General features: G+C 44.9%; 1 protein-coding gene across 5 annotated transcripts in view; it reads left to right on the plus strand.

The window, feature by feature from the left end:
• Positions 1–17,864, plus strand: part of STAU1 (staufen double-stranded RNA binding protein 1) — a 47,471-nt gene that overhangs the window by 4,688 nt on the left and 24,919 nt on the right. For 4 of the 5 annotated variants that reach the window (XM_058679301.1, XM_058679297.1, XM_058679300.1 and 1 more), the window contains exons 2-3: positions 7,151–7,219; positions 16,925–17,063. In XM_058679301.1, the coding sequence (XP_058535284.1) occupies positions 16,984–17,063 (80 nt within the window). In that variant the 5' untranslated portion in view covers positions 7,151–7,219; positions 16,925–16,983. Of the gene's footprint in view, positions 1–3,592; positions 3,657–7,150; positions 7,220–16,924; positions 17,064–17,864 lie in introns of those variants that run through there. The other variant, XM_058679298.1, reaches the window with a different exon arrangement.

The following is a 17,864-nucleotide window of genomic DNA, read 5'->3' on the forward strand; positions in this document are numbered from 1 at the left end:
TTAAAATGTGTTTTGATACATTTCAAAGAAAATTGCAACGTAAACATATAAAATGCCTCAACATGCATATTTATTACCATTAATTTTTAAGCTGTGACAGGCCTACAAGGTATCTTTGGGATCCAAGAACTTGGTTGGTTTAAATTTCCAATTTTGCTTTGACTCCAGAGCTGTTTGCTTAAAAAAAAAAAAAGAAAAAAAAAAAAAAACCTCTTTAGTGAATTTTGCATGTGGGTGCTTATCTATAAGGCATGTATTGCAAAACTGATGTAATGCTAACCAAATCCTTTGTTCTTACCTAATAAGGTGATAATAGGATTAATAATATATACATTTGGTTATCAGATACCACCTGATGAATGGCCTGGATATTGTTGACAACTTAATGTTCTCAACTTCAAAAAATAATGCTGAATAAGGCTCATGTAAAAAAATGATTTATGTTTCTAGATTAGTAGAAACGATAATTATATATATATATAAAATTTATAATTATATAAACTGATACATATATATTTAAAATATTAAATCTGAAATTTAATATTACTAATTATTAAATTAAATTATTAGATTATTACTAATCTAGTGTAATCTGAAATTTAATTTTGGGAAAGAATTGTGGTGACTTCATGGGTATGTAGCAGCAATGGAAATAAAACTGGCCATTTTATGATAATATGATAGAAGCTTTTTTATCATGTTTCCCAGAGTATAAAACGATGGCTGAGGACTACCCCCTCATTAGAGTGCCTCTAAATTTGATGTAGCTGTTGGACTGGGTGCCCAGTGAGTGGGTTGGCTTTAGTCAGCATGTTCTGTGTTCCCATTTAAAAATTTTTACAAGTTGTATGCTGCTAAAGGTTTATATTTATAGATGTTTATGTGACCGAGAGCAGGATAAGTGAATTTGCTGGATAGTAATATTTGCTACTATTTATTGAACTCTAACGTGTGCCAGGTTAGAATTACAGGGTGAGAGTTATTTGAAGCAGAAGAGGAGTCCAAAAGGTCAGGTTGAATTTATTTAATATAAAAACTGCAGTTCATAGAGCTCTTTCTTGGTACTAATGTCCAAAGTAGACCTTTTGTGATGTGCAGGTACTCTCCAGGCCTTGGGAGAGAGGCTCATCAGAGCCGAGGATACTGAGGTGCTGCAAGAGGTGAAGGACCTGGGCAGGGCCAGGAGCCAGGCGGGTGGTGTCCTTCCCACTGATCTGCACTGTAACTCTGCTCAGGCTAATTGGTTCTGCTTATCACCAGTACCCACTGCCCCCAACCCCTCTTCACTTGCCTGTCCCTGGCACTGGGATGAGTTTGGCTTACAATGTTACATCTTAGAGGTAAATGGAAGGTGGATGTTCTACTAACTTTTGTGTTGGGCCTAGTGTGGTAGTCTAGTGTCTAAAGTCCTGGCCTTGCATGAGTGGGATCCCGTATGGGTGCTAGTTTGTGTCCCAGCTGCTCCACTTCCCATCCAGCTCCCTGCTTGTGGCCTGGGAAAGCAGTAGAGGACGGCCCAAAGCCTTGGGACTCTGCACGCACGTGGAAGACCTGGAAGAAGCTCCTGGCTCCTGCTTTCAGATCGGTTCAGTTCTGGCCATTGCTGCCACTTAAGGAGTGAACCAGAGGATGGAAGATTTTTCTGTCGTTCCTTTCTCTAAATCTGACTTTCCAATAAAAATAAACGTTAAAATTTTTTTACCTTTGTGTTGAGGGAAGCTGTTTCCTAAATTATTGGTAAAGTCTGTCATGGCGTTTGTTAACAAATTATTCAACTATGGTCATAGTTGCTCAGAAATCGGCTTCTTTTGAATGATACTTGATCGTAAATGAGTTAACTTCTAGTTAAATGAGTAAAGGCAAAGAGGATGTTGCGTTGTCTGCTTTCCAGTGGTTTCTAACATCCAGCTCCTGTTAGGAGTGTTGAATGCAGCTTTTCTTTTTGGTATGGAGCTGTCTTCTGAATATTTCTTTTTTTTTCTTTGAATCAGAAGCCCCTCTGGTTCTCTGTGCTGCAGGCAATGTTTGTTGATGGGTAGTCCTAAAAAGCCAGGCCGGTGAGATTAAATCTGCACTTGGACTTGTGTTTTTAGTGAGATGGTGTGAGATTCCTTTCACTGTTTACCTCCAGGAAGGGGACTTTGTAGTCTGTAAGTCCTAAGTCTGTCTCTGTAATCGCCAAAGGAAATGGGTCTTTTTCTGGGGATGATCAAGTGAGCAGGTAATGCTGCTTACATTCTTGCCACAGTGGCTCCCTTGGGGTTAGCTTTGTGATGTAACTAGTTCTTATCTGATTGTCTCACCTCTTTGCTGTTTGAGATTCCTCCTTTCTATAGGTTAAAGTGAACTGAGGCATGAATTTGCTTTTGTAAATTCCACTCTAATACAAATAGGGCCATCGTCTGCTGACACCATTGGGGTTTTATGCAGAATGCTAGGCAGTCCTTTCCTCCGTCGGAGTAATTTATGTGCAATAAATCCGATTATTTTTAGAAGCTTGTGTCTTTGTTGCACAATTTCACCAACCTGTTCCTTGAGTTTCCCTTATTCCTTGCCTACCTGATAGTTCAATATAATTAGGTAAACAGCTTTCTTTTTGGTTTTCAGTAGAGTAAGCCTTTGTGGTCACTAATGATTGATATTGAGTTTCTCTAGCTAGTAATTTCCCTAGTAGAGAATTTAAGTACTAAACATAAAGCATAAAGTTTGCTCTGTTTCTTTCTTTTTTTTTAAAGATTTACTTATTTTCTATTGGAAAGGCAGATTTACAGAAAGGAGAGAAAGATCTTCCATTCACTGGTTCACTTCCCAGATGGCCGCTGTGGCCAGAGCTGAGCCAATCTGAAGCCAGGAGCTAGAAGCCTCTTCTGGTCTCCCACATGGTGCAGGGTCTCAAGGTTTTGGGTCATCCTCAGCTGCTTTTCCAGGCCACAGACAGGGAGCTGGATGGGAAGTGGGGCAACTGGGGACATGAACCCATGCCCATATGGGATCCTGGCAGCTGCAAGGCAAGAGCTTTAGTCACTAGGCTGCTGCACCAGGCCCGTTGTATTTTTTAAAAAAGATTTATTTATTTTTATTGCAAAGTCAGATATATATGTATAGAGAGAGGAGGAGAGACAGAGAGGAAGATCTTCTGTCCGCTGATTCACTGCTCATGTGGCCAAAATGTCCGAATCTGTGCTGATCTGGAGCCAGGAGCTCTTCGGGGTCTTCCACATGGGAGCAGGGTCCCAAGGCTTTGTGCCATCTTCTGCTGCTTTCCCAGGCCACAAGCAGGGAGCTGGATGGGAAGTGGAGCTGCCGGGATTAGAACCGGCGCCCATATGGGATCCCGGGGCGTTCAAGGTGAGGACTTTAGTCGCTGGGCCACTGTACCGTTCTGGTCCCTCTTTCTAAATTTTTAATGTTTAAATATTTATGGAGAAAGAGGGAAAGACCTTTCATCTGCTGGTTCATTCCCCAAATAGTCACAGTGCTCGAAGCTGAGCTGGTCTGGAGCCAGGGGCTTTTTCTGGGTCTCCTACAAAGGTGCAGGGTTTCAAGGCCATCCTCTTGTTTTCCCAAACCATAAGCAGGGAGCTAGGAATGGAGCAGCTGTGAGTCGACCTAACACCCATATGGAATGCCAGTACTGTAGGTGGAGGATTAGCCAGGTGAGTCACTGCATGGCCCTGTTATTTCTTCTCAATAGTGTATTTTGAATGTGATTAATTAATAACATTTACTCAATTAAGGTGTATCCTGTTGATGTTTAGCAGTTTACTTTTATGTGGCAAATACAGTTCACAAATATTTCACCTACATTACTGGTTTATTCACCCGAGAATCATATGACTACTGTAACAGTATTTTGAAATTATTAGTTTTTATATTATTTTAAAAATATGTTAAAGAGCTGAAGCCTATCAGTATAACTTGGTTCGGGTGATTCAATTAAGTGGGAAGGTTAGGGCCCAAACTTGTCCCCATTCTGAGTTCTTTCTGCCATGTTCCAGTAATTAGGTGCCACCTGATTTACCCTTAATCAGCAACTTATGGCCAAGAGATCTTTAAAATTATGTGTCTTTTTCAGTAATAAAATGATGTGCTATAAAGGATGTTAGTACTAATTAAAATGCAGCTGTGATTTAAATTTGTATTGGAATCAAAGTTATTCCTACAGAAAAGTAACTTTAGTGAAAACAGAAGTATGTGTTATTTTTGTCCTCTTGCCAGTGCCTAGAATAGTGTCTGCAAGTGGGTCATTAATTGAACTCACTTTCTTATACTTTGGTAAGGCTTGTGGAGGGGTGTGGGAGGAGAGTGAAGGTTCGTGCAGTCTTCTGTCTTTTGCCATTGCTTGGAGCAGGTGCTGTATGGACACTGCTCAGGGCACCTTGGAATTGTCTTTGGAAATTGATGAGACTTTCAAAAGATGGATTTCGTTAGAAGACGGATTTACTCAGGCTAGCACTTGAGTAAAGGTGTTTGAGACCCAGTTGATCGTCGACTCTGCTATTAACCTGCTGTTACTCTGAGTATTGTCATTTGGTTGGACTCTGACAGTTCCTTTTTCCATTCTGATTTTTTTTTTTTTTGTTTAAGCTTACGCTTGTGGGCTAGAAAACTAGATGATTAAAGGTTTCAGTAAGTGCTTGGTATACTTGGGCTTGCACTGAGCGAGACCCTCGTTGGCTGAGGCATCTGTGGCTGTGTTTAGATGGCTTGAGAGTTCTGCTTTGTGCAGCAGCCGCTTTGTCAGTGTCTATTCCTGCCACTGCTTTGAATAGGCAGGATTGTGGAACAACTTTGTTCAAGATTGGAAAGTTACTGCTGCACCTGAACAGCCTTAGGATCAGAAGTGTTTCAAATTTGGGGGATTTTGGGGGTTTTGGAGTGCTAAACTGTGAGTTAAACATTCCCTAACCACAAAATCTAAAATATGATTTGATGAAAAACTTTCAGATTTCTGGGTTAGCAATGTTCTGCCTGTTTAGTATATGACTTACAAAAGGAGCCTCAAGGAGCCCCTGTTGCGATAAAGTGATTAAGCCATTGTGCTGATGCTACTAGCCCATTTGGATTTGGGTCTTGCACTTCCCATCCAGCCCCTGCTGATGGTCTTGGGAAGGCAGTGGAGGATGACCTGAGTGCCTGGGTCTCTGCCCCTCAAAGAGACCAAGCTCCTGCCCTTGGCCTGGCCCACTCCCAGCTCTGTGGCCATTTGGAGATTGAACCAGTACATGGAAGATCTCTAACTTCCGTTTTTTTTTTAAAGATTTATTTATCTGTTTAAATTGGAAAGTCTAATGTACAGAGAGGAGGATTTCCGTCAGATGAATCACTCCCCAAGTGGCTGCAATGATCAGAGCTGAGCCTATCTGAAGCCAGGAGCCAGGAGCTCTTCTGGGTCTCTCATGCGGGTGCAGGGTCCCAAGGCTTTGGGCTGTCCTCGACTGCTTTCCCAGGCCACAAGCAGGGAGCTGGATGCAAAATGGGGTTGCCGGGATTAGAACCAGTGTCCATATGGAATGCTGGTGCATGCCAGGCGAGGACTTTAGGCACTAGGTTACAGCACTGCGCCCATCTCTGCAACTTTTTTTTTTTAAGATTTGTTTATTTTTATTACAAAGTCAGATATACAGAGAGGAGGAGAGACAGAGAGGAATATCTTCCGTCCGATGATTCACTCCCCAAGTGACCACAATGGCCTGTGCTGCGCCAGTTCGAAGCCAGGAGCCAGGAACTTCTTTCCGGGTCTCCCACGTGGATGCAGGATCCCAAAGCATTGGGCTGTCCTCGACTGCTTTCCCAGGCCACAAGCAGGGAGCTGGATGGGAAGTGGAGCTGCCGGGATTAGAACTGGCGGCCATATGGGATCCCTGGGATGTTCAAGGTGAGAACTTTAGCTGCTAGGCCACGCAACCGGGCCCTGCAACTTTCAAATAGATAAATAAATAAATCTCAGGAGGTGGCTGGGGAGGGGATGATGTGGGGAAGGCAAGAGAAGATTGATTGTAAGACAGAACAGCAAAAGGGGAGAGCTGGGGAGATCTTCATTTACTGACTCACCCCTCAGTGGCCAGGGCTAGGCCATGCTGAAACTAGGAGGGAGAACCTCTCTACTCCCGGTCAAGTGGCAGGAATTCAGGCCTTGGGAGTGCCCTCTGCTGCCCTCCCAGGTGCATGGAAGCAGAGCAGCTGGGACTTGAACTTGCACTCTATTATGTCTGGAATGGGATATCAGTGCTGTACAAAATGACTTTTTTTTTTTTTAAAGATTTATTCATTTTATTACAGCCAGATATACAGACAGGAGGAGAGACAGAGAGGAAGATCTTCTGTCGGATGATTCACTCCCCAAGTGAGCCACAGTGGGCCGATGCGCGCCGATCCGAAGCCGGGAACCTGGTTGGGCCCGGCGGCGTGGCCTAGCGGCTAAAGTCCTTGCCTTGAACGCCCCGGGATCCCATATGGGCGCCGGTTCTAATCCCGGCAGCTCTACTTCCCATCCAGCTCCCTGCTTGTGGCCTGAGAAAGCAGTTGAGGACGGCCCAATGGATTGGGACACTGCACCCGCGTGGGAGACCCGGAAGAGGTTCCTGGTTCCTGGCTTCGGATCGGCGCACACCGGCCCGTTGCGGCTCACTTGGGGAGTGAATCATCGGATGGAAGATCTTCCTCTCTGTCTCTCCTCCTCTCTGTATATCTGGCTTTGTAATAAAAAATAAAAATTAATCTTAAAAAAAAATGACTTTTGTTAAATTTTCAGTGCAATTATATTTGCATCACCAAGCATATGGTTAAGATACTTATGAATAGAATATTTAGCTGTTTGTTACAGGATCCTTCAAAAAATGTACCCAGATGTTTGAAAATCAGGCCGGCTGATTGTACAATGTATGATGTACAGTTCCTTAAAAATTAAGTGCTGGGTTTTCACAGCTCTCCCAATAGGAGATAATTGAGCGAAAGCAGGGAGGTTCTGTCTGTGAGGGTGTGTGTGCGCATCCCAGGCAGCTTTCTTTAGTGGTCTCACCGTGGGCAGCTTCGCCCCCTAACCTGTGAGGCTGAGCTGACAGCGGCTTCCCTGTGTATAAGTTTTCAGGTTTCCCTAAAATGTGAACAGTATGCTTCCGCTTCATCATTGTTGTTTCTTCTTTTCCAGGAGTTTCCTAACCGCATAACCTCTCAGAACTGAAGGAAAGTAGTGTTCCCAGAACGCCCTGTTTCTGAGGTACCTCAGTTTCACTTTATAATTTCAGACTTGTAATCAATGGTACTTGAATGATTCTTCAGTGACTTGTGATGAAGCTGATTTTTATTTTAGGCTGTGGTGCTAGAGTAACATACGAAATTTCTTGCTTGATATATATTTTTTCCTTTTAAATTTTATTTGAAAGGTGAGTTTTATAGAAGGAGAGAGAAAAAAAAATCTATCATCTACTGGTTTACCCTCTAAATGGCTACAATGGTCAGAGCCGAGCCCAGCAGGACCCAGGAGCTTCTTCTGCATCTCCCAAGTGGTTGCAGGATCCCCAAACTTGAGCCATCTTCCTCTGCTTTCCTAGGCCATGAGCAGGGAGCTGGAATGGAAGTGGTGCAACCGGAGCACAAACTGGTGCTCATATGGGTTGCTGGCGCTACAGGCAGAGAATTAGCTTGCTAAGTCACTACACTACCCCATTATTTTTCTTTTTGATTCTTGATTTACTTGATACATGCAGGAACGGTTACTGTTGATAGGTATATGAAACCGGCTAGCCTGAACCACCATGTCAATGTAGTGAGGTGAAAACTGACCACTGAAGTTGTTAAATTTAACTTGTTTAATAGTATCTTGGTGATTGAAGCTTTTTCTTTTTTTTTAATAAAGATTTATTTTTTTGCAAAGTCAGATATACAGAGAGGAGGAGAGACAGGAAGATCTTCCGTCCGATGATTCACTCCCCAAGTGACCACAATGGCCAGTGCTGTGCCAGTCTGAAGCCCGGAATCAGGAAACTCTTCCGGGTCTCCCATGTGGGTGCAGGGTCCCAAAGCTTTGGGCCATCCTCGACTGCTTTTTCAGGCCACAAGCAGGGAGCTGGATGGGAAGTGGAGCTGCCGGGATTAGAACCGGCGCCCATATGGGATCCCGGGGCGTTCAAGGCGAGGACTTTAGCCGTTAGGCCACGCCGCCGGGCCCTGAAGCTTTTTCTTTAACAAAAGGTTATTTTTATTGGAAAAGCAGATCTACAGAGAGAAAGCTCTTCCATCCACTGGTTCACTCCCCAGATGGCTGCAGTCGCTGCAACTGGGCCAATCTGAAGGCTGGAACCCATAGCGTGTTTCACATCTCTCACATGGGTGCAAGGACTCAAGTACCTGGGCCATCTTTTTCTGCCTTCCCAGACACATTACCTGAGCTGGATTGGAAGTGAATCAGCCAAAACCCAAACCAGCACCTTTGTGGGGTGCCGGCATTGCAGGCAGAGGCTTTAGTTACTGCGACAACTCCAGCCCTGATGATTAAATCTTTGACAGCTTAGATTCTTTTACAAAGCCGTTTATTTTCACACTTAGGGAACTAATTCACCATTTTTTGTTGAGGTTATGAATCATGCTGTGTTTGCCACTTGCAGCTTGTGATCATCCAGAGGAGAGAGAGAAGTTTAGCAGGTTCAGGATTTTACAGTTGGTAGTTTAGGGCACTGCAAAATCGTGGTGTGTGTGTGTGTGTCGCAATTTGCCTTTTGGGTCTTACACATGGGTCCAAGAGTTCAGGCACTTGGGCCCCGTTCTGTTGCTTTCCTGTGCATAGTAGCTGAGAGCTGGATCAGAAATGGAGCAGCAGGTACTCAAACCAGTGCTCATATGCTGGCATTACAGGCAGTGGCTTTACCTGCTTGCCACAGTGCTGGTCCCAATGTATATGTGTGTTTAAAACTGTCTGTGAGGGGGAGCGAGTTTAAAAAAAGCTTTATTTGTTTGAGAAGCGCAGTGACGACGTTTCAACAGGCAGTTCATTCCCCAGATAGGTGCAGTGCCCAGGGCTGGGCTGAAGCCAGGAATCAGGAGCTTCATGCGCGTCTTCCCTGTGGGTGGGCCATCATCTACCTCCTTCCCAGGTGCGTTAACAGGGAGCGGGATCAGAGTGGAGCAGCTGGCCCTGAGCCCTGTCTGTGTGTTTGTTCTCCCTTTCCCTGTAACAGCAGAAAGCACAGTGTTTGTCAGTGCTGTGCCCTGTCTCTGGGGAACTCCTGCCTAGACCTGCTAACCAACTTTTCTGAGTTGGAAGAAACAAGCATTTTTTTTCAAAGGTTGAGTTAGAGGCATCTTCTGTTCGCTGGTTCGCTCCCCAAGTGGCCACAGTGACTGGAGCTGAGCCCATCTGGAGCCAGGATCCTCTTCTAGGTCTTGCAGTTGGGTGTAGAATCCCAAGGCTTTGGGCTGTCCTCTGCTGCTTTCCCACAAGCAGGGAGCGGGATGCAAGTGGAGTAGTTGAGACATGAACTGGCGCCCATATGGGATTCTGGCACTTGAATGAGGAGGATTAACCTATTGAGCCATTGCGCCAGGCTCCATCCTTTTTTTTTTTAAGATTTATTTATTTTTATTGCAAAGTCAGATATATATATAGAGAGGAGGAGAGTAAGAAATATCTTCTGTCCGATGATTCACTCCCCAAGTGACCACAATGGCCGGTGTGCTGCGCCAATCTGAAGCCAGGAGCCTGGAACCTTCTCCAGGTCTCCCATGCAGGTGCAGGGTCCCAAGGCTTTGGGCCATCCTTGACTCCTTTCCCAGGCTACAAGCAGGGAGCTGGATGGGAAGTAGAGCCGCTGGGATTAGAACCGGTGCCCATATGGGATCCTGGTGTGTTCAGGGTGAGGACTTTAGCTGCTAGGCCACGCCGCCGGGCCTGATTTTCTTTTTAATGTCAATAATATTCTTAAGATAGATTTTTGAAAGAGTAATGTGGCGGTGGGGAAGACAAATATCTCCATCTTGGCAGTCACGGGAAAAAAAAATCTGTCGGAACCAGGTCACAACGGACTTCTAAATGGTTCTAGACTTGTCCCTGGACAAGCTCGACTCTGAAAGCTTCAGAGGCCCTCTGGTGTTAGTTTGTTCTGATTCCAGAAGTAAACAAGGGACCGCTGCACCGTTGGGATGTTGGTGGATGAGGCCAGCTTGTGCCTCTGCCGGCCTGGCCTGGCCTGGCTCAGCTTGGTGTCTTTGGGTTGCGTACTCCTCTTGCTCTCGGGGGATGTACCAGGACTCAACTGCTTAACTTGTTATGGTTTTTATCTCTCTCTAGAGGTTAGGCTTTAAAAATCATCTTGAGGCTTTAAAAAAATTAAAGTAATATGCAGTTACTCTGTAATTAGTTGATGTTTGGGTTACTGCTGCTTTGGTTGAGTATTTCCTGAGAGATTTGTCATTTCTATTCTTTTTGTTGTTGGTTATTTTGAAATAGTTTTGATTGGCTTAAAACCTTTTCTCCATTTTGTGGGATGGCAATGAAAATGAGCAGTGCTGTTTGTTTAACTTGCAAAGAGATTGAAATTTATTTGGAAATATGCCTAACTCCAAGGTGAAAGACACTCCCGTGCTGCCTCCTGCAGCCTCAGCGGAGGCTTTTCAAGTCTTGTCTCTTGCTTCTCTTCTTTGATTCTGCTGGTAACAGTGCAGACACCACAGCACGGTCTTTGCTGTGCGCCCTATATCCTAGCATAATGAGCCATGATGCAAAAGTTTTCTTGTTTAGAATATATGATTAAATAAACTATCTGGAATATCTTAGAAAAACACATCTTTTGTCATCATAAAGACAAAGACATAGCAGAAATGGGAAATTCCTACTTTCCTTCAGCCAACTTAAAATTTCTAAGGATGCCAGTCTGAATCTGTGGCCCTTAAATGAAACTGTTTATATTACTTATCAGTGATGTTACTAATCCCATTTTTTTTCTTTTAAAATTTATTTTATTGGAAAGTCAGATCGATACGGAGAAGGAGAGACAGAATGATTTTTCTTCTGCTGGTTCACTCCCAGTATAATGGCTGGAGTTGAGCCAGTCCAAAGCCAGGAGCCAGGAGTGTCCTTTCTGTCTCCCATGTGGGTAAAGGGCCCCAGTGCTTTTGGGCTGTGTTCTGCTGCTTTTCCAGGCGAGGATTTAGCCACTTAGCCATCACTCTAGACCCAGTTGCTCATAATTTTGACACCAGAAACTTTTGACCTGATATTAAAAAAACCTCCATTTTAAAAAAAAGTTAATGGGCCCAGTGTGGCCAAAATCCTCACTTTGCATGTACCAGGATCCCATATGGGCACCGGTAGCCTGGGAAAGCAGTCTAAGACGGCCCAAGGCCCTTGGGACCCTGCACCTGCATGGGAGACCTGGAAGAAGTTCCTGGCCCCTGGTTTCAGATCGGCTTAGCTCAGGTCGTTGTGGGCACATGGGGAGTGAATCAGCAGACAGACATTTTCTCTCTTTCTCTCCTTTTTCCTCTCTGAGTTTTTTAAAAGGTTGAATTTTGAGTATAAGTGTAGTTTGCAATTTTTAATATCAAGTAATATTATACACTGCTGATTGCTCTTTGTGAAAATAACGGAGTGTGTAGGTATTATAAATCACTTTAAAGATACTGGGAAAGCTGTCATGTCAGAAGACTTAACTATATTCCAAGCAGAAACATATTCGTGTTCAAATCAAAGCTATATGCTATACTGGGACTATTTTCAAAAATGAGTAGTTGACACTGATTGTGAATATTGGACATTGCTTATCTCCTTAGAATTTACCTTTTTATTTTCTTTCCCTTGAATTTTTTTTTTTAAAGATTTATTTATTTTATTACAAAGTCAGATATACAGAGAGGAGGAGAGACAGGAAGATCTTCCGTCCGATGATTCACTCCCCAAGTGAGCCGCAACGGCCGGTGCAGGTCAATCCGAAGCCGGGAACCAGGAACCTCTTCCAGGTCTCCCAAGTGGGTGCAGTGTCCCAATGCATTGGACCATCCTCGACTGCTTCCCCAGGCCACAGGCAGGGAGCTGGATGGGAAGTGGAGCTGCCGGGATTAGAACTGACGCCCATATGGGATCCCGGGGCGTTCAAGGCGAGGACTTTAGCCGCTAGGCCACGCCGCCGGGCCCTTTCTCTTGAATTTTTTTGGGTAGAAGTTGAGACTTCATAATCCTAAATTAACGTGTCCTGAAAGCTGTTTAGCTGCAGTTGTTTGCTTTTGTCTCAAGTTCAAGTTAGAACCCATCTGCCACGGTCTCAGGGAGCCCAATTTCGACTGAGTAGGAGGACCCAGTCTCTTTTCACAGCCTTTGATGCGCAGTCCTCCTGCCAGCTCTTGGCCCTGTGAAAGTGCAGGTAGCCCTTTTCAAAACTCTGCTTTACCCTTTGCAACTGTTACCACTGCCAGTGTAGCTGCAGGTAAGCATATGAGCCAAACTGTGTTCTGTTGAAATGTTTTCTGAGTCTGTGTCCTGGGTCTGAAAAGTAGGTTGCAGGTGTAGGGAACTCTGAGAAGCAGGAGAGTTACTGCCCCCCACCCTTCTTCATCCATGACCCCAACAGTCTTGTGAACGGAACCTGATAGGAGGCCTTGGTTAGTTAGTGCAGCAACCAAGGTTGTAAGTTTGAAGAGAATTGAAAATTACTCAAACTGAAAGACTCATATGCTAGGCAGGAAGAACTGAGCAGTAAATACCACTTTAGGTATTTATTGTTCCCTGGGAAAATTCTACTTTTGAAATTATTTCCCAGAATGGGCAAGGAAGTCTTACTTGTGCAGGCTCCCTTTTTGTATGTCTGTGAGAATTTTATGTCAAGGCAGGGGCAGTGAGATTTATTGGAAGGCAAAAAAATGCATTGGTATAGGCTAATTTTTATTTTGAGGAAGTGAGTTTAGATCTGGAAGTTTCCAGAAACCTTAATGAGGACCAGTTAGAAGTTAAAGAAGGAAAAGTTGTTTGAAAGCAAATAAATTTACAAGCATTCAGATCTGATTATTAGAAAATGCACGTGTGCGCTTTCATAGGGCAGAGCCATTGCATCAGTGAAGTGTCAGTGTGGACTCTCCATGTGGAGGTCTTAGATTCCTTTCCAGCCCTTCCTTGTACCTAGCAGTTCCCTTTGCGTTTCCCCCTCTCCCTCTTCCTTGGTAAATCTGTTCTCTGAGTGTTGTTTTTGCTGCGGGCAGAATGTGACGTGTTCCGTGCTACCTGGAGGATCCCTTGAGTGCACCAGATGGCAAGCGTCACGTGTTGGGGTTCCCCGCAGCTGCAGGTTTCTCCATACTTGCCAAGTGAGGCTGTATTAAAAAGAAAAGGCATGGGCTTTTTCATTCCTTGGAGAGACAGTGTTCTTGTACCATTTTTTTTTTCTGATATCCATCATTATATTCTTTATCATCTCTTTTTTAAAAAAATAAGTTTTTTTTTTTTTTAAGATTTATTCATTTTATTACAAAGTCAGATATACAGAGAGGAGGAGAGACAGAGAGGAAGATCTTCCGTCCGATGATTCACTCCCCAAGTGAGCCGCAACGGGCCGCTGTGCGCCGATCCGAAGCCGGGAACCTGGAACCTCTTCCGGGTCTCCCACACGGGTGCAGGGTCCCAAAGCATTGGGCCATCCTCAACTGCTTTCCCAGGCCACAAGCAGGGAGCTGGATGGGAAGTGGAGCTGCTGGGATTAGAACCGGCGCTCATATGGGATCCCGGTGCGTTCAAGGCAAGGACTTTAGCTGCTAGGCCACGCCGCTGGGCCCCGCAAAAAAATAAGTATTATTTTTAAATATTTTTACATAGTTGATAAGGGTCAGGGGCCACAGGACGGTGGGTGAGATCACCATTTCCACATTCTCTTTTTTTCCTTCCTGCATCTGGGAGAAAAGGGGAAACAAGGAGAGACGACACACCCAGGCTCCCAAACTCCTCCACACCCGGGGATGGAGGACAGCCACCCGACACCACCCCAGAGTCCCCATGTGGGGCCTGCTCCAAGGGTCCTGCGCTTGAGCTTTTGATAATTCAACAGTTCCGAATTACTGCTGATCTCGTAACTTCAAGCATGATGAAATCTCTCCAGAATCCGCTGGCTGACATAGTCTACCTTAGAGTCTCTGTTTGCTCAGATTTTCACTGCCAACATTTGGCTATGGTGGTTGATCGATTTGTTCTGTCCTCCATCCCCTGTTGTGGTACCAGGTGTTCTCTGAAGACTCCAGTGTACTGCCATATCCTCCATGTGCACCTGGATATGCTGTCCACTGCTCCGTCTCAGCCACTGAGGAGGCCCAGCTCTGACACATGCACTCCATGGTCAGACCATGGCACCTGCAATTCTCTCCATGGTTGCATCTGTGAGTCCAGCAATTCAGCTGGGAGGATCCCCAAAGAAACCTCATCTGAGGTGATTCCAGACCTGATTCTTGTGTGTGCTTGCCAATACTGAATTTGAATACACGGTCTTCATGCAAGCCAGTGGGAGCTGCAGCCTAGTCGGGGTGACCCGCAATAATCTTGCCTCCGCCTTCATTTCCATGTTTGCCAGTATGTACAGCAGATTGTTCCAGTCTGACCCACAACCCATTCAGCTCTTATACATGTCAATAGGCATTGAAGCCTCGTTCAACCCAACCAGCCCTTCTCTCTAGCCCACACATGTGCCAGCAGGTGCTACTCTGTCTACCCATGCTGACCTCAGTCCTAGTTCTCATGTTCACCAGTGGGAGTGGTAACCCAAGAGTGAGTTGTCCACTTTTTCCCTACTGGGCCCACTTTCAGATACTGCACTGTCCAGGTGGTTCTGCAGTTTAACGTGACAGATTTTGACCCTCATGCCAGCATCTGCCAGCTAATGCTGTGGCAAAGCCCAACCAACCCATACCCACTCTGACTTATGCATGCACCAGTACGAGCAGTCAACCTAACCTGGCTTTTCCTGAATCAGCTCACATGAGGCCCACAGGTATTGTAACTCTAATTCACGCTGTCCAGTGGGAGTGGTGGTCCAGCATGGGTACCCCATGCAGACCCTCTACCGACTTCGCCCCTCCCCCCCAGTTCTCACGTGTACTGATTGGGTGGCCCAGTTAGGCATGGCCTGCCTCGCCTTGGCATTTGCCAGTGGGTGCTGTAGCCTGGCTGGGCCCAGCTAAGCCCCAATTCCAGTTCATGCTGGTGGGGGCTACAGACATAGCGAGCCCAGCTGTCCCCCAGGCCTGGGCCTCATGTGAACTGGCAAGTTTTGTGACCCAATCTGGCCTTACCTACACTCCATTCTGGTGCTTGGATTCGCCAGCAGGTGATACTAAAATACCACGTCATGAAGATTGAGGTGTTTCAGGTGACACATTATAGATAACATAACACGTTTTCTGAACTGAGAAGAAACTCACACTTTTTATCTTTAAGTGTTTGAGTGTAGCTGACACTTGGAGCCAGCAGATCAGCACTGGGAATCTGAAAGAGCTAAAAACCGCAAAGCACAGCTGCAGACAGACCTTGGGAGGAACCCCGTTTCCTAGATCCCTGAGCAGCTCTTTCTGTAGTGAAGGGAGGAATTCAGGTAGACATGGGCCAACATGAAGGTTTTTTTTTTTTTGAAAGATTTACAGAGAGAAAGAACAAATCGGGAAGATCTCAGCATGATTTCTGTGTTTTTTCTTTTTTTTCCAAAAAAATTTGTTTTTCATATAAATTCTCTTGAGTCCAAATTGCTGTTAAAATGGTTCAGGCTGTACTTAAAATGTAAATGCATCAATTATATAATACATGCAGTTGTACTATGAGGAGACTCATATTACTCATGTTACTCATGTAACTGAACTCTGAGGAAGCTGTTTCTTTTTTGTTGTTTTGTTTTTTAAAAAGTTTACTTGAAAGGCAGAATTACAAAGAGTGAGAAGACCTAGAAAAGTTTTAAAATTGCTAGTTTGGGCCTGATGCAGTAGCCTTAGTGGCCACAGTCCTCACCTTGCACCTACTGGGATCCTTTATGGGTGCCTATTTGTGTCCTGGCAGCCCCACTTCCCATCCAGCTCCCTGCTTGTGGCCTGGGAAAGCAGTCAAGGGCAATCCAAAGCCTTCGGACCCTGCATCTGTGTGGGAAACCAGAAGAAGCTCCTGGCTTCTGGCTTCAGTTCAGCTTAGCTCTGGCCATTGCTGCCACTTGGGGAGTGAATCAGTGGATGGAAGATCATCCTCTGTGTCTTCTCTTTCTCTGTGTATATCTGACTTTCCAATAAACATACATCTTTAAAATCGCTAGTTCATGCTTCCAATGGCTGTAATGGCTGGCGCTTGGCCACGCCAAAGTGTGGTGTTTAGAGGTCCGTCTTGGGCTCCCATGTGTGGGACGGGGACTCATGCACTTGAACTATCTACTGCTGCTCCCAGAGGAATTAGCAGGGAGCTGGACCAGAAGTGGAATGGCTGGAGCTTGAACCAGTACTCACATGTGATGCTGCATTGCAGGCAGTGGCTTAATGCACTGTGCTATAGCGCTGTCCTCAGCATAGTGCTTTGTAAGCTTAGCACACTGCTTTCCATCAGATGCTTCTCTGTAGGTGGTGTGCACAGTAACAGTAAGTCATTACTAACAGTTACATTGGTGAAGGATTCCCCAGCAATAAAATAATTGGGATAGCTGTGGACCTTTGAGTCATAGAGTTTTATGTGCAGTGTGTGATTATCACTGAAATGTCTCAGGTTAGATTGTTCTTTCTGGTTAATCTCAGTATGCTTGGTGATAGGATTGTTGTGAATATGGAGAGATCATAGCAGATGCCTAGGATTCTTGTCCTGAAGTCAAGCAATGAAGTACTCAGACCTCATGAATCCAGTTAGTAGAAAGCGTGCCAGTCTTGTTGATTCTGTTGCCATTGTCTTACTTACCTCCCCCACCAAATGCCTTGTGTTGGTTCTCTGTTGCAGGAGCCGTAACCCCTACTGTAGAGCTCAATGCACTGTGTGTGACACTTGGAACCAAGCCAATGTATAAGCCTGTTGACCCCTACTCTCGGATGCAGTCCACCTACAACTACAACATGAGAGGAGGCGCTTATCCCCCGAGGTAGGTGTTTGGTATTTGTTTTTATAAAATGCAGGAAAAAAATATATCCAGTTTTTTACATAGGATGTATTCTATATTCTATATCCTATACACACACACACACACACACATATATATATATTCTATATTCTATAGATTGTGCAGTGAGTAATGGTTTGGTCTTTGGCCCACCAAATGTTAAAGTCGTTTTAGTTGTGGTTGTATCTTTAGAACTGTGTCTTGGTTCGTTTTTAAACTGTTACCTTTGCAGAGGATCTGTCCACTTCAGTGTGGCTTGTGTTCCCCAAGCTGTGTGACTGCTTTGAGTAACTGAATTGTATTTGAAGATGATTCCTGCAACACCGTGATTCTTAACATTTGTATATTTTCAGATATTGTTTGGGTATTTTTATTGGAAAGGTAGATTTTCTTTTTTAACACAGAGAAAGAGACAGAAAAATCTTCCCATTTGGGCCCGGCAGCATGGCCTAGCGGCTAAAGTCCTCGCCTTGAACGCACCAGGATCCCATATGGGCACCGGTTCTAATCCCGGCAGCTCCACTTCCCATCCAGCTCCCTGCTTGTGGCCTGGGAAAGCAGTTGAGGACGGCCCAAGGCTTTGGGACCCTGCACCCACGTGGGAGACCTGGAAGAGGTTCCTGGCTCCCGGCTTCGGATCGGCACAGCACCGGCCGTTGAGGTCACTTGGGGAGTGAATCATCATCGGAGGATCTTCCTCTCTGTCTCTCCTCCTTTTTGTACCTCTGACTTTATAATAAAATAAATAAATAAATAAATAAATAAATAAATCTTAAAAAAAAA

The sequence above is a fragment of the Ochotona princeps genome, chromosome 22 (genome assembly GCF_030435755.1).
Source record: "Ochotona princeps isolate mOchPri1 chromosome 22, mOchPri1.hap1, whole genome shotgun sequence".
In the NCBI taxonomy this organism is placed as follows: domain Eukaryota; kingdom Metazoa; phylum Chordata; class Mammalia; order Lagomorpha; family Ochotonidae; genus Ochotona; species Ochotona princeps.